The 17,813-nt window shown below is 41.8% G+C and overlaps 2 protein-coding genes across 3 annotated transcripts in view; one reads left to right on the top strand and one right to left on the bottom strand.

Moving 5' to 3' along the window:
- Positions 1-3,931, bottom strand: part of UBE2N (ubiquitin conjugating enzyme E2 N) — a 21,503-nt gene extending 17,572 nt beyond the window's left edge. Inside the window, exon 1 of the mRNA XM_056482018.1 lies at positions 3,830-3,931. Within this exon, the coding sequence (XP_056337993.1) occupies positions 3,830-3,859 (30 nt within the window). The 5' untranslated portion in view covers positions 3,860-3,931. The remainder of the gene's footprint in view (positions 1-3,829) is intronic.
- Positions 3,833-17,813, top strand: MRPL42 (mitochondrial ribosomal protein L42). 2 transcript variants are annotated; one of them, XM_056482020.1, is made up of 6 exons: positions 3,833-4,091; positions 12,111-12,260; positions 13,995-14,058; positions 14,977-15,061; positions 16,305-16,468; positions 17,715-17,813. In XM_056482020.1, the coding sequence occupies exons 2-6, from the start codon at positions 12,179-12,181 to the stop codon at positions 17,758-17,760; spliced, it is 441 nt and encodes a 146-aa protein (XP_056337995.1). In that variant the 5' UTR covers positions 3,833-4,091; positions 12,111-12,178; the 3' UTR covers positions 17,761-17,813. The 2 variants fall into 2 exon arrangements, with proteins under 2 accessions (XP_056337995.1, XP_056337994.1); XM_056482019.1 differs by lacking the exon at positions 3,833-4,091 and adding an exon at positions 10,914-11,057.

The following is a 17,813-nucleotide window of genomic DNA, read 5'->3' as shown; positions in this document are numbered from 1 at the left end:
TAATGTGGAGATAGAAGTCATGCCTCAAAAACCCACAGCTTTCAAGAAAAAGTAAGAAACTTCAAGCTGGCTGCCAGTAATACTTTTAAAGAACTTCTAGAAAGTTCGAGATGCAGGCTAAATACCTGATTTATATTAAAACATATAAGGCTGGCTATAGAATGCTCTAAGTGCCTAGCACCATACACACCAAGAGAATCTCCACAAAACCTCCCTAAAATTTTACATTTTGAAGCAGCATTTTGCAGCTAGCAGTCCAAATGTTCCCAGAGTCTCAAAAAATATAGCAAGCAGGAGTTTACTGCAGATAATGGAAACAGCTTCACACAGTAAATAGCAAGGAATGCGTATCTCAGACAACACCACAGTATCGTGCAGGGGAGGAAATCAAAGCCTCTGTAATTTAACACTGATAAATCCACTAGAAAAAAAAATCTGAAGGAGTCTCAGCTACTACTTCAGATTGTTACTTCACGATAGGAGCAGCTGCAGAGATAGTAACAGAAGAGCTAATAACAACTGACAATAGTCAACTTAGAGACCTGTGCATCTAATCATGAATTATGAGATCACTGCAGCGATGAAAACAGCAGGGAAAAAAGCATTTTAAAAGATGCTATGGGCAATATTGTCCATCCCATTCACATACTCTGACTGCACTTGACATAGTAATGAGGTGGATTGAATGTCAGCCAAGAAAAAAATTCAGATGTAATTCAATTCCTTACTCGACTGGAGGTACGTGACTTTGCAACACAGAAAAGAATGGATGCAATGACTGCTTGAAAGTAAAAGTCACTGGGTTTATTTATTGCCTGTTGCAAAGGCTCACCTTTTAATACTTGAAATAGTCACTTTTTAGAAAAGAGTACAGAATCAAAACCACACATTTATGTAAATGTGCCAATAACACATTTTAATTTTATCTTCCATTAACAGATTTTTTTATCAAGATGATTCTCATAAGACCCCTGGTGTTGAACTGCTGAAAAAACAGAAATACCTCTTCTCTATTCACAAGATACAAGGTTTTCCAATTCTGATTATGTTTTTAAAGATTCAAAACTACATCAATGTCTTCTACTCACAATTCATGATGTTCTAACAGTCATAATTCTAAAGAAGTAATCTTTTGAACTTACAGACCATTTCCACACACACTTTAATAAAAAGTCTACATAATGTGAGGACAGCAAATTGGGAATAATTCTGTATCTTCTGCAATAACTGCTTTACAACATCTATGCTGTCCTTTTCATTGAGTTTGAAGAAAGTATTGGAAACATAAGCAGAGCTCTTGCAGTGAGAAGGAAAGCTCCTGCTCTCCTCCTGGGCTGGAAGGCAGCCTGCGCATAGCAAAGATGCAGGCTGAGGAGTACAGGGCTGCAAGTCAACCTGAGAGCCCGGCCATCTGCCAGCAGTCGCTCAAGACAGGGAATGCCAACCGCATTTGGAGCAGCCAGCCAGGCTCAGGACTTCATTACAGCCCAAATACACTCTCCTAGCCCCAAGCAGCCACCGAAGGTCTCTCCTGGATGGCAACACAAAGGGTACGTGTGACGAAAAGGGAGAAGGGCTTTTCCTAAAAGTAACCTAAGCCATTTACTTATCATAAAATTTATTACTGTGTATAACATGAAGATTTAATTTTCTTTACTGGAGTTATTTTACCGTTACTCAGCTCTTTCCTATCTCTCTCTTCCATCTCCTTTCCTGATCTTTCAAATCCTCACTAGCAACTGAGTCCACTCCCTCCCCTCCCTCTAAGCCATCCAGAATAAGAAATTTAACACTAAAATCAAAATTGGTGTGATAGGAAAGTTCAAAATAACTCTCACTCAAGACTCCCGAAGACTTAAGCAGGCATATTTCTGGGTCCACACCTCTTCAGCTGTGATACTTCAAAATATGACTTTGCACATTTTTGAGGCTGTAGTAACTAGTCCTGTAGTCAAGTCCTAGATCATAGACACATGTGGCAACCTAAGGCATGCACAGCCCAGGAGCTGAAGAGCTGGTAATCCAACAGAACCAAGCCAAGATTTAAAAGCTCTAGACAGCCTACAGACAACTTACAATGCACGCACGGAAATGCCCAACCCACCACATGTCTAAGGGGGATCCTTCATAGAAAATCTGGAGTTTCTAGGACTCTCTTCTGCCCTCCACCTTTCTTCTCCAGGAGGAAAAGAAACAATCCTACATCACCACATCTCTTTGAGTGAGTTGTGTAAATTGTGCCAGCAGTTTTTTTCTAGAAAAGCACAAAGAAAACAAAAGCACCAAGAACAAAACTTATGCACCAGCATAATAAATAAATGGGTACACTTCACAGTTGTATTCTGGGGAACTGTCAAGAAGAATGAAAATTTAATGCAGCCACCAGCCTCATGACTGAGCTCTTACTGCAAGTCTGTGATAAATACCAGTTCCACTGTATTATGAATCACTGTTCCCTATCACACCTGAAACACATCCAGATTAGCCTGCTGTGCACACAGGCAGCTGGATAGGTGTCAAAATCTTAAGATTGGTCTTCTTTATTTTTACTGCTTACAATTCTGAGCACCAAACGTAGTTTAGTTCTATTTCACGGAAGATAAATGCTACCCCTGCCTTACTTTACCTCATCACTTGATAACCTGACTTCTCAAACAAAACAGTTACAATTTTTCATTCACTCTTTACACTTCCTAGAATCTTTTATCTACAATGGTTACCAACAGAGAGAGCTTCACAGCGTTATAAATGAAAACCCATTCACTGTAACATGCTATGTGGATGCTGTCATTTCCTACGAGGGCTAACAAACCTTACTGGAGTCACGTAATAATTTTTTTAATAGAATGATCACCCATTTGAGGGCTTCAATTCTCACCATTACAAACCGAGTAGGAGACACCAGCGCAGGAGGAACAACCACGTGAGCTACAGGACTGAGCTGTGTTTTCATAGCTTGCAGTACAGCTACCTGTATCTCCAGTAAGTGACTCCAAATTACTCAAGTCTTAAGCTAAAACTGAATTCGGAGGATCTGCTGGAAGCACCCAAAGTTAAGAGCCCTTGCAAAGCTTGGCAAATCAAAGCCGAAACATGATACCGAACCGCCAGCACGACACGCTAGTAGGGTAAGAGCCGATCCCTGCAAGCAAACGCAGCAGTACCCGGGCTGTCCCAGGGCGCACACCGGCGCCAATGTCCCGCACAGCGCACGCCGCTGTAGCCCGGGTTTAAGCGCTCGCTGTGGCTCGCCCCTCTCACCGCACAGGAGGAAGCCGAGCGCCGCGCCACCGCCGCCCTCCCCCGGCCCAAGCACGCCCAGAGCCGCGCCGGGACGCCGGGGGAAGCCCCCGCTGAGGAGCCGCACGGCCGGCAGAAGGCAGGGGAGGGGCGGGCCCGGTGTCTTCCGAGCTTCGGAGCCCGAAGGGTGCGCGGATCCCAGCGCTCGGCTGCACCGGGGGCCGTGGGGCGCCGCCGCCGCCCGGGCAATCCCCGCAATGGGCGCGGGCCCGCGCCGCCAGGAGGGCCCGGCCGCTCCCGCCGCCCGCGCACGCCGACACAGCGCGCGGCGGCCCCCGCGGCGGCGGCGGGAAGCGGCGGGGGCGCGGCGGGGGCGCGGCGGGGCGGCGGCGAGGCGCCCCTCGCCCAGCAGGGGCGGAGGGAGGCCGGGGAGCGGCCCTGCCCTAGCGCGGCCCTGCTCCCGGGCACCGGAAGCGGCGCCCGGCGCGGCGCAGCGCTACTCCCGGCGCGGGACCCCGGCCCGGCGCGCCCGGCGCCCCCGGCGGGGCCTGGCGGAGCGGCGCGCGGCGGGCGGGGCGCGCGGCCGTACCTTGATGATCCTGCGGGGCAGCCCGGCCATCTTGTCTCGTCGGTGCAGGCTCGGGGCGCGCCTCCGCTCGGGGCGCGCGCACGGCCGGAAAGACCCGCGCCGCGCTTCCTGCGGCGCCGCCCTGCGCGCGCGGCGCCGGGAAATGTAGGATAGAGGGATCGGAGTGTGGGGGCAGCGCCCGGCACGGACTGAGTGAAGCCATCGGCAGCGGGGCCTGCGCTGCCAGCGCGAAACGTCTGCCCCTCCCTGACCTCTAGCTCCTGTGAGTGTCCCTAAATCTGTCTCAAAGATATCTTAGAAATCTCAGAACATCAGTACGTGAAAGACAAGGAGATACTGATAGAGTCTAGCAAAAGGCCACAAAGGTGATAATGGGTCTGGCACATCTCTCCAACGAGGAGACACTGGGAGCTGGGCCTATTTAGTCTAGAGAAGAAACGGCTGAGAAGGGATCACATTAATACATAAAAATATTTGAGAGGTGGGTGTCAAGCGAATAGTGCCAGACTCTTTTCAGTGGTGCCCAGCAAAAGGACAAAGAGCATTGGTCACAAACAAGACACAAGAAGTTCCACCTCAGCATGAGGAAGAGCTTCTTGATATTGAAGGTGGCAGAGCATTGGAACACGCTGCCGGAGGAGGTTGTGTCTTCTCCGGAGATATTCCAAACCCACCTGTACATGTTCCTGTTCCACCTACTTCTGGTGACCCTGCCTTGGCAGGGAGGTTGGAAATAGGATCTTCCAGCCCAAACAATTCTGTGATCTTTGTCTTAATAACACCTGGTTAGTGGATCTCCTTCTTTCGCAGCAGAAAGAGGAATATTGTAAAAACTGGAGTATAATTACTGCACAAGCATACTACATTATATACATTACTACAGCTGCATAGTAATAGTAACATCTAAGAATGCACACCATTATTTATGGGAAATAAAAGCACAGAAAGATGAACTAATTTCACATAGGTTACTCAACGGGACAGCAGCACAGCCAGAAATAGAACCCTATGTACATGTGATTCCCTGTCCAGTGTTTTCTTCTGGTTTAAAACAAAGAAAGACTCCATGACTCCAACACTTATTTAGATATCAAAGCATCGTCACTGGGCCATACCCTCAAGACAAAAGTAATTGGAAAATTATGTATTTTGTTACAGTGTGTGCTGAATTACTTCTCTTTCTTTGTTTCTGCCTTCACCCTCTTTTTTTTTTTCCCTCTTTTTTACTTTTCTCCCAGAATACTGTCCATTAAAGGACTAGCATACATGGAAGAAAACATGGGCCAAAATGTGAGTGTAGGCTCTATGGGAGTATGATGCCACTCAGTTTCTTGAAAGTCTGTGAGACAGAGTGAAGCAGAGTTGGCTTAAATAAATGCTCATCAGTGTTACACTCAGTGACCCCTTTCAAGTGTCGTAGACCAGGAATTTTGCTTTAGTCAGAAGTTGCAGCAAGTCAATCTGGCTTATTACATTTTGACAACTTTTGTTGCACAACAAGTGATCTGTCACATCCTGGGAGTTGTCATTACACCTCTCCTGCCTTCTTTCATGAAAAGGCTTTTGAAGTCCACTTGATCAGAAGATGGCAGTGAACAAAAACTTTGATTTCTGTTATCATATCTACAAAGATTTAGATTGTTCCCCTAAGCCATTTTAGCTCCTAGAAGGACTGCTGCAGAGATCCCCGAGTATCCATATTGGGTCAGAGAAGCCATCCAAACTGGCTACGCCAGAATACCAACTGTAGACTGTCACCTGTGGTCCCCATTCCAATGGGCAATCACTCCTACAGCCCAACTCCACCAAGGTCTGCCTCCACAGTGGTTATTGAGTGTGTAGTTTCATGTCAAGGGCACACCACTTTTCATTTGCATTGCTGCTAAAGAGAGCTGCTGCCTCCTCCTCTGCCACACACTGCTGTTCCCTCAGCTCACACCATGATCTCACCTAAGATGAGCTGATCAAAAGCACAAATGTGCTGTACAGGTAAGACATAAACAGGGGGCCAGGCACCCATGCCTAAGGGAGTGCATGTCTATAGTTCCCTGCATTAGGGATAGTGTGAAACCACAGGCTTGATGGTATGACAGTGGTTCCAAGAACAAAGTTAAGCAACCACCTTATTCACCAACAAAGTGTTTTATAATGCTACTATAGGCAAGAAAGGTAAAGAAGTAATTGCAATTAGGCAATTAATACGCCCAAAACAATTCAATACAGCTGCTGACCATCTTCCTGTGATAGCTTCTGCTGTCATCAAATTACTCACTGAGTGGATGCATCCAGGCCAGCTGAGCTTATGGCTGACTAATCTTATTTCCTCCTCCTATCCCTCTTTGCAATCTTATAGAAGTTTCACTGTAATTACAACTCTTTCAAACCCCAGATTCTTTGTTTTTGCATAAAAGCATTTCTGTATTTTTGCCAAGTATTGTAGAAAATGTTCTACAGCAAAAACCAGATGTATGTGTGTACACATACAGAATGAATACTCCAAATTTTATATTAGAAATGTTCAGTAAATCCCACAGTATTTTCACAAGAGTTGCTATGATTTTGATTGATTTTGTTGGGTTTTTTTGTTATTTTTGATATTTTTCATTAAGTGACTGCTTGAATAGAGATATAATATTGTTTCCTTGAACTATGGTAATCAACAGGAACACCAATTATTTAGGCTGCGTATGACTGCTGAGGCACTTTAGTTTTGTCATCTGTTATTTACAGTTTCAGCTTCCTTCTTCGCAGTAATAGGATGGACCAGTGATGAAATGATGTGAGATATGCTAAAGAATGAAGAGGGCCTACTGACATAAGCCTTGGTGTTTACAGATTGACTTAAAACATAGAAATCTATCTGTCTGCAATATAACTTGAGAAAACTTGAGAATTAAGACCATTACTAACTACAATATCTCAATAGAAATTTGATTTCTACATTTATAGGATAACCTCATAGAAATTAAGATACAGCATTTCAGGGTGGAGACCCATCCATCCTATTGTTAAGACACATCCTTTGCAATGAAACACATCCATCCATTCACAAATTCAGGTCCACTTCTAGGTATGATTGTGTAGTACCTTGCCAATTTAAAAGGAAATAAAGGAAACCAAATGCTTATTCCTAGGAATAATTTGAAACATTGGTTTCTAGGAAAAAAAAAAAGTGTATTATATTCAATTTGCTAATGATCTAACCTGAATGATTTTCCTAAGTAACAATTTCCTAAATATGCTAATGCAGGAAAAGAGCTAGAACAGCCAGGTCCCAATTTTCCATTTCTCAGAAGGGCTGTGAGTGTGTTTGCAACTGCTCACACAAAACCCACACCAGTGCAGATGATACCTCTGATTTATAAATGTGTTCTTCTAAAACAGAGCCAACCAACATAGTCCTGCCCTCATTACTACACAGTCTGCAGCCTAACTACAGCTCAACCGTCTGATCAGTTAGAGCATTTCCTGGAGAAGTTTGTAATTGACTGTTGGAGTAAGAGCAGTTGACAGTTTATCTTCAGTTAGAGAGCAACCTAGAAACAAAACTTTCCAGGTTTCCAGAGACATGAAGCCCCAGAGGTCTGAAACTCAGGATCCTCCATAGTAGCTCCACAGGTAATGGAGAGAACAGCCTTCCTGTTGAGCCACTACAGACTGAGTGACTCTCCCCTCTGCTGTCTACAAGGTGCTGAGGCAAGCAAGGGCCTTGGCAGTTATTAATAACCCCATCTCCAGACATGCTGGAGAAATGTGTAGTCACGCTTCCGAGCTGTCCTTAAGCAATTCCCATCTCCCTTTAGAAAGCTGTAATCTGTCAGAACATGCAGCTAAGAATACACTTGCAGAACATTATGCGTCAGGGAGGGGGGTAGACCTCATCTACTATCTCCTAAAAATCTTTTTATAGAAACCACCTAAAAATAGCCTGGAAGCTTAACAGGGTATGTGGTTCAGTTTTTAAAATATAAAAATAAAGTTCTGTGGCACCTTCAATTGCAACTTTTTAGAACTAGGATTTAAGTTACAAGTTTGCCATTATGGGGATGTTGTAAAAGTGCAGATATCCAGAATACAATCCTTACTGAAAAAAAAAAAAATATGTCATTGAAAACAAGCAGTACAGACGTAGCTTCAAATTAAAGCTTTTGTTGATCTTTACAATCTCGTTAATGAATTAGCTTCTTAGCTGTTAACAACTCAATGCCAGCCTATAAAATCCCACTATTAGGAGGACTTGTTGGTCAAATTCATCAGGAACATTGGAAACTCTACTTTTTCGCACTTGTGTCTGAGGAGTGCACACATATCTGCAAGTGTGTCTGTATGCGGTCCTCAGGAAGTACATACAGCACTGAAGAGTAGAAAATTGTCCTTATTAAAGCAAATAAATTGATGTAGGAAACAGTAATGTAGGAGCATCACAGAAGTCTTATAAACATGACTAATATACTCAAGCATATCAATTTTTAATATTTTTTGTTGGAAGACAATTTCTAAGGGGCTAGGGAGATTTTTAATTTTTTTTAAGAGTTGCCACTCCATATAGAGAAGGTGAAAGAAAGTGTCTTCCACTGGAGAAAAACAGGTGAAATTTACAGTGATCTCCAGCTGTGAAGGGAGCTAACTTCAAGTTTTCCACTGGACAGCAGAGAATTTTTGTCTCCTGATGGGTGAACAATACCCTTTTGAGAAAGCAGCTAAGAATCAGAGTTGAAAACCACAGTCATCATCATCTCTGAGTTTAGGCAATCTTTAAAAGAAGCCATGACAATTAATTCATAAGCATCTTCAAAAAAACCCAGAGAAGCCTTAATTTTACTTAATATTTTCTAGGAAGGAAATCAGGCCTAATGTGATTGTCAGAGGTTCACACACAAACACACACAAGTAGCACACTGCATTTGCATACAGGTGTGTCACACTGCAGCTTACAAGGAGAAAGTCAAGAATCCTGAGCCGTTTCCACGTTGTCACAAACTGCTCCTGGCAAGACTGACTTTGAAATAACTCTGTTTACCCCCACTATGCCTATGGACAAGATATTCCTGAAGCTCGCTCTTTAAATGAAGATTCATTCCTTTCTTTTAATTTCCAGAGTGCACTTGTTTCAGATAGTTTATTGTAATTTTATTTTTTTCAGCACTGTCCTTGAGTTTAAAATCCTCAAAGTGTTTTATTTGTCCATCAGTAGAACGACTGTCTTGCTTGTATTGGATGATTGTTTGATTGTATAGGATGCTGCCATCATCCTAGTACAAGGATTTCCTTGTGGGAATCATAAGCTTGTAGAAAATACAGCAGAAAATACACAGAACTGTGTTGCTTCTGTTTGGTGCATGAGCCCAGATCAGATGCCTCTGTATCTGCACACAGAAACTTGCTGGAATGACAAAGTGAGTTTATCTCCACAAATCTGGAGGAGCTTTGTAGTAGAGCTATGATTTCTCACCTTGCTTGCATCTCTCTAAGTACCACGTAAAACATTTTGGCCCATCTCTGCTCCCTTTTACTGTGGTGCAATGAATTTAATGTTGCAAGGAGCCCCAAAATGGATGTCTTCCAGCTTCCTCTGTATAGAAAAATACTCAAGAAGAAATCTTTGTCAGCACTACTAGGAGTGATCTGCTCTTGACTACTGATTTTTGGCTGTCCTTCTGCTATACTGCTGGAAGTTATCAACTATAACTCTGCAAGTGCAGACCAAAGTTAAGTATCACTGAAAATTGTGAAGTTTTCACTGATGACAGCACAAAATTGCAGTACCACAAAAGATGCAATCATTGGAAGATATCTGGAAGAGGTTGCAGCCTTCACAATCCAAGAATCTCCAAAAGGGTGACAGTCTGCTGATGTGACTTAGAGGCTTCATGGATGTGTAAATACATCAATTGGTGGAGCCATTTCAGATACTTGAGCAGCAGGTCAGACATTTGATTTTTGTCTTTTCTTTTTGTCTTTTATCATTGTTGTCTAAATATAACCTTGTCTTTGAAATGCTTTTTGACTCAGTCTATGAAAGGAGTACAGCAAGCAGCTCCAAAGCAGCAGTGTGCCTGGGACATTCAGGTGAGTTTTCTGTACGCCTTGAATACTGGAAACATGCAATTTCATCCACAGGCCTTTTCTATAGAAGAGTATTGCAGGTACTGTGAAGATCTGGCTGGCTGAACAGAGGAAGCTGCTGCAGCCACTGTGTAATTTAACCTGGAAAGCAAGCAGGCTATGCTTGCAAGCTTGTGAAATAACCAATAATGTAGAGATGTCCCTTCGAATTATGGGATTAGAGGGGGTTATTTTGCAGCTAATATAAGACTATGGCATGTTCCCAGGACCGGCAGGTGCACTGCTGCCTGTTGCTGGGGCGTTGTGCCCTCTCCCTCAGCTGAACAGCTGCTGCCAGTGCCGAGGTTGTCTCAGTGCCTCCACGGTGGGTTTGAGCTCCCAGAACGCTCCCAGCGCGGGGACCACCAGAGCGAGCAGTGAGTGCTTGACCACGGGTCCCGTGAGGAGCAGCTGAGGGAGCTGGCGGTGTTTAGCCTGGAGGAGGCTCAGGGGGACCTCATCATTCTGTACAAACGCCTGAAAAGAGGTTGTAATAAGATGTTGGTTGGACAACCCGTGGCGTCCGTACTGGCTAATTATTGGCTTGTTGCACATCAGGTAATGAATCTGGGGTTTTGTGTACAGCAGCTCCAGAGGAAGCGGCCTCAAGCCAGGGGAGGAATTCCTCCACAGGAAAGACTGTTAAACATTGGAACAGGCTCCCCAGGGAGATGGTGGAGTGACCATCACTGAGGTGTTCAAGAAATGATCGGACATGATCTCAGAGGTCTTTTCCAACCTAGCTGACCCGGTGAATCTGTGTTTGTGTGTCCGCTTGCTCTCCCTAGCAGGGGCCTAGGAAGGGCCTAGCCCTTCCTGCCACCATACTTTGAAGAAGCGGCTCGGGACTCCTGGCCGCTGCCGGAGCAGCGCTGAGGGCGGAAGGAGAGGCGGTGCCGGTGCCCGCCGCCGCCCGCACTACGAGTCCCGGCGTGCCGCGGGCCGAGCCGCCGCCGGAGCCGGAGCCGGAAGGGGCGCGCGGCGCCGCTTCCGCCGGCGGGGCTGGTGCGGGGCCGGCGGTGCCCGCAGTGCCCGCGGGGAGCGCGGGGCAAGGCCGGGCAGGGGCTCTGCACGCTTTCGGAGGGGCTGCGCCCTGTGCGGCACGCTCGGGACTCTATAACGGGTACCCTTTTGCTTGCTTTGACGGGTTACTGATCTTCTTTTAATGCTAAATATCGTCTTTCATTCTAAGCCTCAGGTTTTGTGTCCCCGCGTGTTGCTGGCCCACGCGTTGGAGTGTCCTGTGCGCTGTCTCAGGGATGGGACTGTTCCCGTTCAAACTGGAGTGTCCCCGCAGTGGGGCCGGGAGCGGGCTGGTGCCTGACCCCTGTCCTTGGTCCGGTTCCTCTCACCCTTTTTGTTAATGAGCTTCTGAGGGCAAGTTATGAGCAGCTCTGTAGGTGTTGGAGTTCCCCTAACTTCAGCAGCATTGGCACAGATATAAAGAATACTGAATAATTATACGACGAAATTGGAAAATGCGAATTTCTGGTGAAGCTTTGGAGCACAAAATATGAAGTACTTTTAAAGGGTTCTTGTTTCCTTTTTTATGTATATGTCCTTAAACTGTTTTCAGTTACATTTTTCTAAGTTTCGTTATAAGTCTCTAAAGCATTTTCTTTTCAGTAGACAATGAAAATATAAGATCTTTTTCTGCTTCTGTGAAATTTTGGGTAACATTTAAGGTATTCTAAATGGTCTTTCTGAGTTTTTAGGTGCATTGCTTTTGAGATGGATAAAACCAACTGCATTTAGTGAGTTTATTTACAACAAGTGTAGTTTATAAGTACTTCTATTTTTGTACTGGGTGATGATCTCAGCATTGTGAACAAGAAAAGCATATTTCAAGAAAAGTAATTTTATGGAGTGTGCAGAAGGTAGAATGCAAATTTTTGGTGGGTGAGTGCCAGTAGAAAAGCCTGTCAGAAGGCAAAGGCATAGAAGCTTTTTAAAAGCTTCAAAGACTCCCTCTCGATAAATAAAGTCTTGTGCTACTTTGGACTGTTAGGGAGACAGGTACCATTATCTTAAGTGATAAGGACTTCTAAACAATTGACAATTATGAAGAATTAACAATCGAAGAATTATTTTGCGCAAATGTTATTTTTCCTTACAGTAGTCATGAAATTTGTTAGTCTTTTGTATACTGAATAGTTACGAAACTGGCTTCTTTCAGAGAGTGTTCTGCAGAGAAGTTCTTTGAGTCCCATCTTGTCCAGGACTGGTTTCCTCTCTGCTGTCAACATGGCAATGTCACTTAGAACTGCATGGTCCAGCCTCTTTTGGATGCGTTCAGTAGCAGCCTGTAAGCAGGTCCCACTGCACAGTAAGTAATGATGAAATGGTGCAAGTCCTATATTAAAATTTGTTTCTTGAGATCCTCTTTCCTGTACTGTTTAAAGTAATGGAAGCATGGAAGTGATTTTTCTGTTTGAACAGAATCTAGTCTGTTAGTCTGTGCTCTAGTCTAATAGTAATCTAAAGGACATCTTTATTGGTTTTTTCTCTTTTTTTGTGCTTTTAAAACCTTCATGGTCCAAATAGGATGCTCCCCAAATTTATTGGTTAGCTTGTAAATACTACCCTTCTTGCCACTGATTATCACTGAAGGTTTTAATTCATTTTTTCAGACTTAAAAAAGTGCTGAGGAAGGGCTACAGTAAAATCTCATTACTTAACATAAACAGAGAACAAGTAGAAAGAGGCAGTACTATTTCTTAGATTTTTGTCCATGTTTTAGATGTCAGAATAAAGACACAGGGAAGATAAGGTGGTAGAAAAGACAGTAATGGAGAAAATAAAATAGACATATTACATTTTAGAGGTAAGTGAGCAAGGAAGGGAAAGAAATTTTAGGAAGAAATACAAACTAGTTGCAATTTACCAGAACTCAACTGCTTAATAACTAAGAATAGTTTAATTAGAAGAACTGAAGAGTGGAAATGCTAACAGTAATTTGGAATTTAAGCATTTGCATCTAAAACATTTCTAAGCAGAAAATAGCTACACAAAAGTTTCTTCTTGGTTTTCAGCCCTCTCAGTTTTGACACAGTGAATGCTCTCTCTCTCTGTCAGAAGCAGCCATGAAGAATCCTATTTGTATTAAAAGATGGTCTAAATAAAATAATGTCAGATAAAGTTGAAACCTTTTTATGACTTAACAGAAAGCTCAGAACATGTGAAGGCTTGTTTCTTGTGGTCATAATTCTGTTCTAAAAGCATAGTTATTGAAAAAGCATCAGTGGATACAGAAACTTCCATGTGGATTTGTCAGGTTCCAGCAATAAAGGAAGGGGGTTCTTGGTGGAAGTTAACTCCAGGCACATGCCAGGCCCGCCTTACATTACCTGCATTATATACCTGCATTGTTGTGGAAGGCAATGCCTACAGGATGATTCCTGTGTGAGGGGCTGTTGAATACCTTATATTAGGCTTGTATTTGGACTCTATGTTCTTAAAAGTCTTTTCCAACCTAAATTATTCTATGACTCTATTAAAAAAAATGAGACTCAAACCATGGGGAAGGGACTTTGAGTAGTTTTTGATCCAAGCTCCTGCTCAAAGCAGGGTCTTTGAAATCTCCAAGAACAGAGAACTCACAAACCTGCCTGGGTCTCAATCCCCCTGGTTGGCTGTCCTCATGAGGAAGACATTTCTCTACATAACCAGTCAGATCCTTTTGATTTTTATAATAAATATTGCTTGAATGGAATTATGATCTTCCCTCTAAGTCATAAGGTAATGGTCTTTACATATATGAAGGATATTTCCTAATGGTGAATTCTATAGGTATTTTTTTCATATAGTGATTTTACTCAGGAAAACAATGAAACTAGGGTGGTAAGTATAGGTCATAGCTGCCTGCATACTATGCTTTTTTGACTGGGCTGCCAGAGAGCTGTGTACTAAAATGAACTTCTATTTAGACAGTATTTAGATTTTGTTATTCTAAAATTGAATGTGATTATAATCCCTGATTAAGACTTGAAACAGATTGAAAATTGAAAACGTTCTTAATTGGGCACAGCTCTTCTTGTTTCTGTTTGGGTTTTTATTACAGATGGAGCTCTGTCTCGTGCTTGCCAGAAATCTACATACTCAGTTCTCCCTGACGACTACAATTGGTATGTAAACGTGCTTGGATGTGTGGCCTTTTCATGTAATGTTTATTCCAGGGCTACTGTCTCTCTGCCATCAAGTCATCATATAATAGCATCATACACATCTATTGCCAATATTAGATATATGTAATAATTTGAGCTAAAGTTCTGTCTCTGATAGTAATGATTGTGAAGTTAATGTTTCAATGTGATGAAAAGTTATGCAGGACTTGTTCTAAACATATTGATGACCCCCAGTACCCCTGCAGTTTTGTTTGTGGAAGAACAAAATTAGCTTAGAGTAGTCATTTCCATTGATGCTTGTTGTTAAGACAAACTCCAGGTGTTTTTGTGCTGCTGCATTGGAAACCTATGTAGAAATGGGGAAAAATTATACAAATCAAGTGAGAAACATTGAATTAATGTCAGCCACAGTTTTAGGAAGCTTAATGTGTCATGGGAAGGGGAAGGTAGGTGAGAAAAGTTACATTCTCACAATGAAACTCTCAGTACAACTTCTTGTTCAGCATTTTTTATGTGGTAGAAAATTTGGAACCCCAAACTTTGCTTTGTTTCCTGTTATTTCATTACAGATGCCATTCATCTTCTAAAGGCATGTTGTCTTAGAGATCATTATCCCCATCTGTTTAGAGTTTTATATGCAACTATTTAAGTATTTAAGATTTTTTTTTCCCAACTCATGTTTCCAGCTAGTTTAATAATTTATTTTAGCCCTTTTTCATCTCCATCAAAAAAGAAAAAGGAAGATGACCGAGGAAACAAAAAATTGTTGGTTTGGATCAAATATTTATGACCCTTACTTTATAGAAGATTATTAAGAATTCACAGATACAGAGTCAAATCCAGTTTTCTTTGAGACTTGGGCTGCTCAGTTGTTCAGTACTTCTGAAAGTTATGAGTTTTTTTGGTTTTTTTTAATAGCAAAGTGGAACTTGCAGTGACATCCGATTCGAAGACAATTGTCTGCTATCACCCTTCGCTTGAGATTCCATACGAGCATACAAAAGTATGTCCAAGTGTGCACATTTATATTTCTTACTCTCGTAAAGACATTATAGGTTTGAGTCTTTAGAGCATCTTTTTAATTAGAAATACTTTTCAGTATGTGATCAATGCATCTGTGAAGTAAATGACTGATATAGCTGCTTCCACAAGGAGGAATTTATTTTTAGTTGAATTGAGGGAAGGTTGCAGAGTGAGAAAAGCTCAGATATCACAGCATACAGTAGCTCCAGTAGAATTAAACAAGGCACTAAAACACTTGTTCACTACAGAGAAAATAGTGTCTGTCTATGCAAGTACTACTCAGAGAGGATGATTGGAATGCAGGTTATGGCTCACATGTCCTACTGGGCAAGAGAATACAAAGAAATACTGCTGCTACTATTTTCAACTTGAACTTTAAATTCCATTCAGCATTGAGTTCATAAAAGCCACAAAGAACTTTAAATATTGATTTTTATCTATCAGTAGTACTTTCAGTGTGTTCTTTACATTGATGAAAGTAAATCTAGTGTTGTGGTTTAACACCAAGATAAATTTTTCTGGTGTACACTTTTTGTTTAAATTTCCAGTTCTCACGTTCTAGTAAAATACTGCAGCTGGCAGCTGTGTTGCTGAAGTAGCCAATGTGAAAATTCTCCATTGAAACCTAAACCATTTTAGCACTTCATTCCTCAAGTTACATAGCAGTATTTTTAAATCTCTCAGTAGCACATACCTCAAGAAAAACAGGTGTAAAGGGCTAAAATAAGGAAAAATATTTGTAATAGTGGTAGTAGTTATGTTTCCAATTGAAAACAAACAACTTGGTCTTACCTGTTGCATAAAATAAATAGGAAATAACATTCTTCTCAAAGTACATGTCCTCTAAAAGATGTTTTTATTCATTTGGTATGAATACTGACTGGGAATAGTGTGGATGCTTTTGTGTTAGTAGAACTGAAGCTGATGATTCAGCTAGTGAATTGTAAGATTGAGATCTGCAACAATGACTACAAGAACACTGGTTTTAGGGGTAGGGTCATCAGCTGTAGCACCTAGGGTAAATAGATGTGTCTAGACATTGGCTCCACAGGAAGGTGGGGACAATAAACAGCCAGTGCAATTGCAGGTATTTTTCTGTGTTTTTTTTGTTTCAGCTGTTAGATAGCATTACAAATTACTCTTATGTAGCTTGGCTTTTTGACATTCTCAATTAAATAAAACAAGGAGAAACAGGACATATATACACATTACTGTTTTGCTAGCCCATACCACGGCCATATCCTGTGAATAATAAAGAAGAAAACCTTGATCAAGTTTTAAAATCCAGATTGAATGAAAAAGAGCTAAAGAACAGTAGAGGTCCTACAATTGAAGAGCTCAGCAAAATGTTTTACACAACAAAACATCGCTGGTATCCTGTGGGACAGTAAGTATTTTCTTTTTGCTTTGTTTGTTCCTTTTGGAAGTAAAGGAAAATACAGGAATAATTGAATGACCAGATTCAACCTAAGATGAGTCATGTCACATGAGATACCTCTAGTATTTGGGCTAAATTTTCAATGCAGTCTTGAGTAGATGGAAGACTGTATTTAATGAGGGGCGTTTTTAACATTGATCTTTTAATAGACTTTGCCACTTTTTTTTTTGTAAAATATGTGACAATGTAGAAATTTCTTATGCATCCAGTTAGATACTGCATCGAGTCATTTACTAAAGTTCCATAACAGAATCTAGCATATAAAATACCCTCAATGGACATAACCAAATGCAGCTTGGAAATATGCATTGCCTATTCTTTAGCAATCTCAGTGGGAGGATGATTCTCAAACTTAAGAGTAGTAGAGGTTTTTCATTTGGAATGGTGAAAAGTTCTCTTTAGTGTGCCTTGTATTCAGAAGTCGAGGAGGAGGAGAGGTGCACATATACATGACTGAGATTAAAGAGGAACTCTGGACATTCAGGTATACTAATGTAAACAAGCAGCATTCTGGTGTGTTGCTCCCTTCTACTCCATGTTATGCCATCTTTTGATAGCTGCTAATTTTATATCTATGGAGACATAATACAGGCAAATTTTGTTGTTCACAGAAAACTTTTTAATTAATATACTTTGGGAGTAGATACAAGGAATGGAATTGTAGAACTTTTATGACCAAAGGGTAGCTGTCACTTTGATGAAGATCAGACAGGATCTGCCTTGTTTAGCATGCATAATTAAGACAAAAGTATGGATAATTTTTTGTTCTGAGGAATTTGTTTTTCAGTTTTTCTGCAAAATATTACACTATTTAACATACAGTCTGGCATGGCTAGCTCCTTTGACCATCTTTGTTCTATGTAAATCGTTTTAGCCAAAGGCAAGGCTGACCATGTAATAAAATTAACTTCACACAAAGGATTAAGAATAAACAGCAGCCTTTGTGCCTATTCAGCTGTAGAACTGATTGGATTATTGCGTGCTTCTAGCAGATGTAGCAATAGAAATGAGTAGCATTATGTAACTCCACAAACAACAGAGATGACATCTAATGAGTGGTGATGGATTGTACTCATGTATCTTGTATTTCACTTCCTTGTGTAACCTCAGATCACTCACTGGGAGCAGAAATACCACAAAAATAAAGCCTGTCCACAGCTGCACTCACTGCAACCTTTTTTTTTTTTTCTTTAAGGTATCATAGAAGACGCAAGAATCCTAATCCTCCTAAAGACCGATAATGAAGATAACTTTGCTGTTAATTTTGATTGGAAATAAAAGCTACAGAAAGTGA

The sequence above is a fragment of the Oenanthe melanoleuca genome, chromosome 1A (genome assembly GCF_029582105.1).
Source record: "Oenanthe melanoleuca isolate GR-GAL-2019-014 chromosome 1A, OMel1.0, whole genome shotgun sequence".
Lineage (NCBI taxonomy): Eukaryota > Metazoa > Chordata > Aves > Passeriformes > Muscicapidae > Oenanthe > Oenanthe melanoleuca.
Note: the sequence above shows the minus strand (reverse complement) of the source record. Positions and strands in the feature narration are given on the sequence as shown.

Coding starts and splice junctions, on each gene's coding strand:
- MRPL42 (XM_056482020.1), top strand. CDS start 12,179: ATGGCAATGTCACTTAGAACTGCATGGTCCAGCCTCTTTTGGATGCGT. Junction 14,059..14,976: donor CTCCCTGACGACTACAATTG/GTATGTAAACGT, acceptor TTTTTTTAATAG/CAAAGTGGAACTTGCAGTGA. Junction 15,062..16,304: donor TTCCATACGAGCATACAAAA/GTATGTCCAAGT, acceptor CTGTTTTGCTAG/CCCATACCACGGCCATATCC.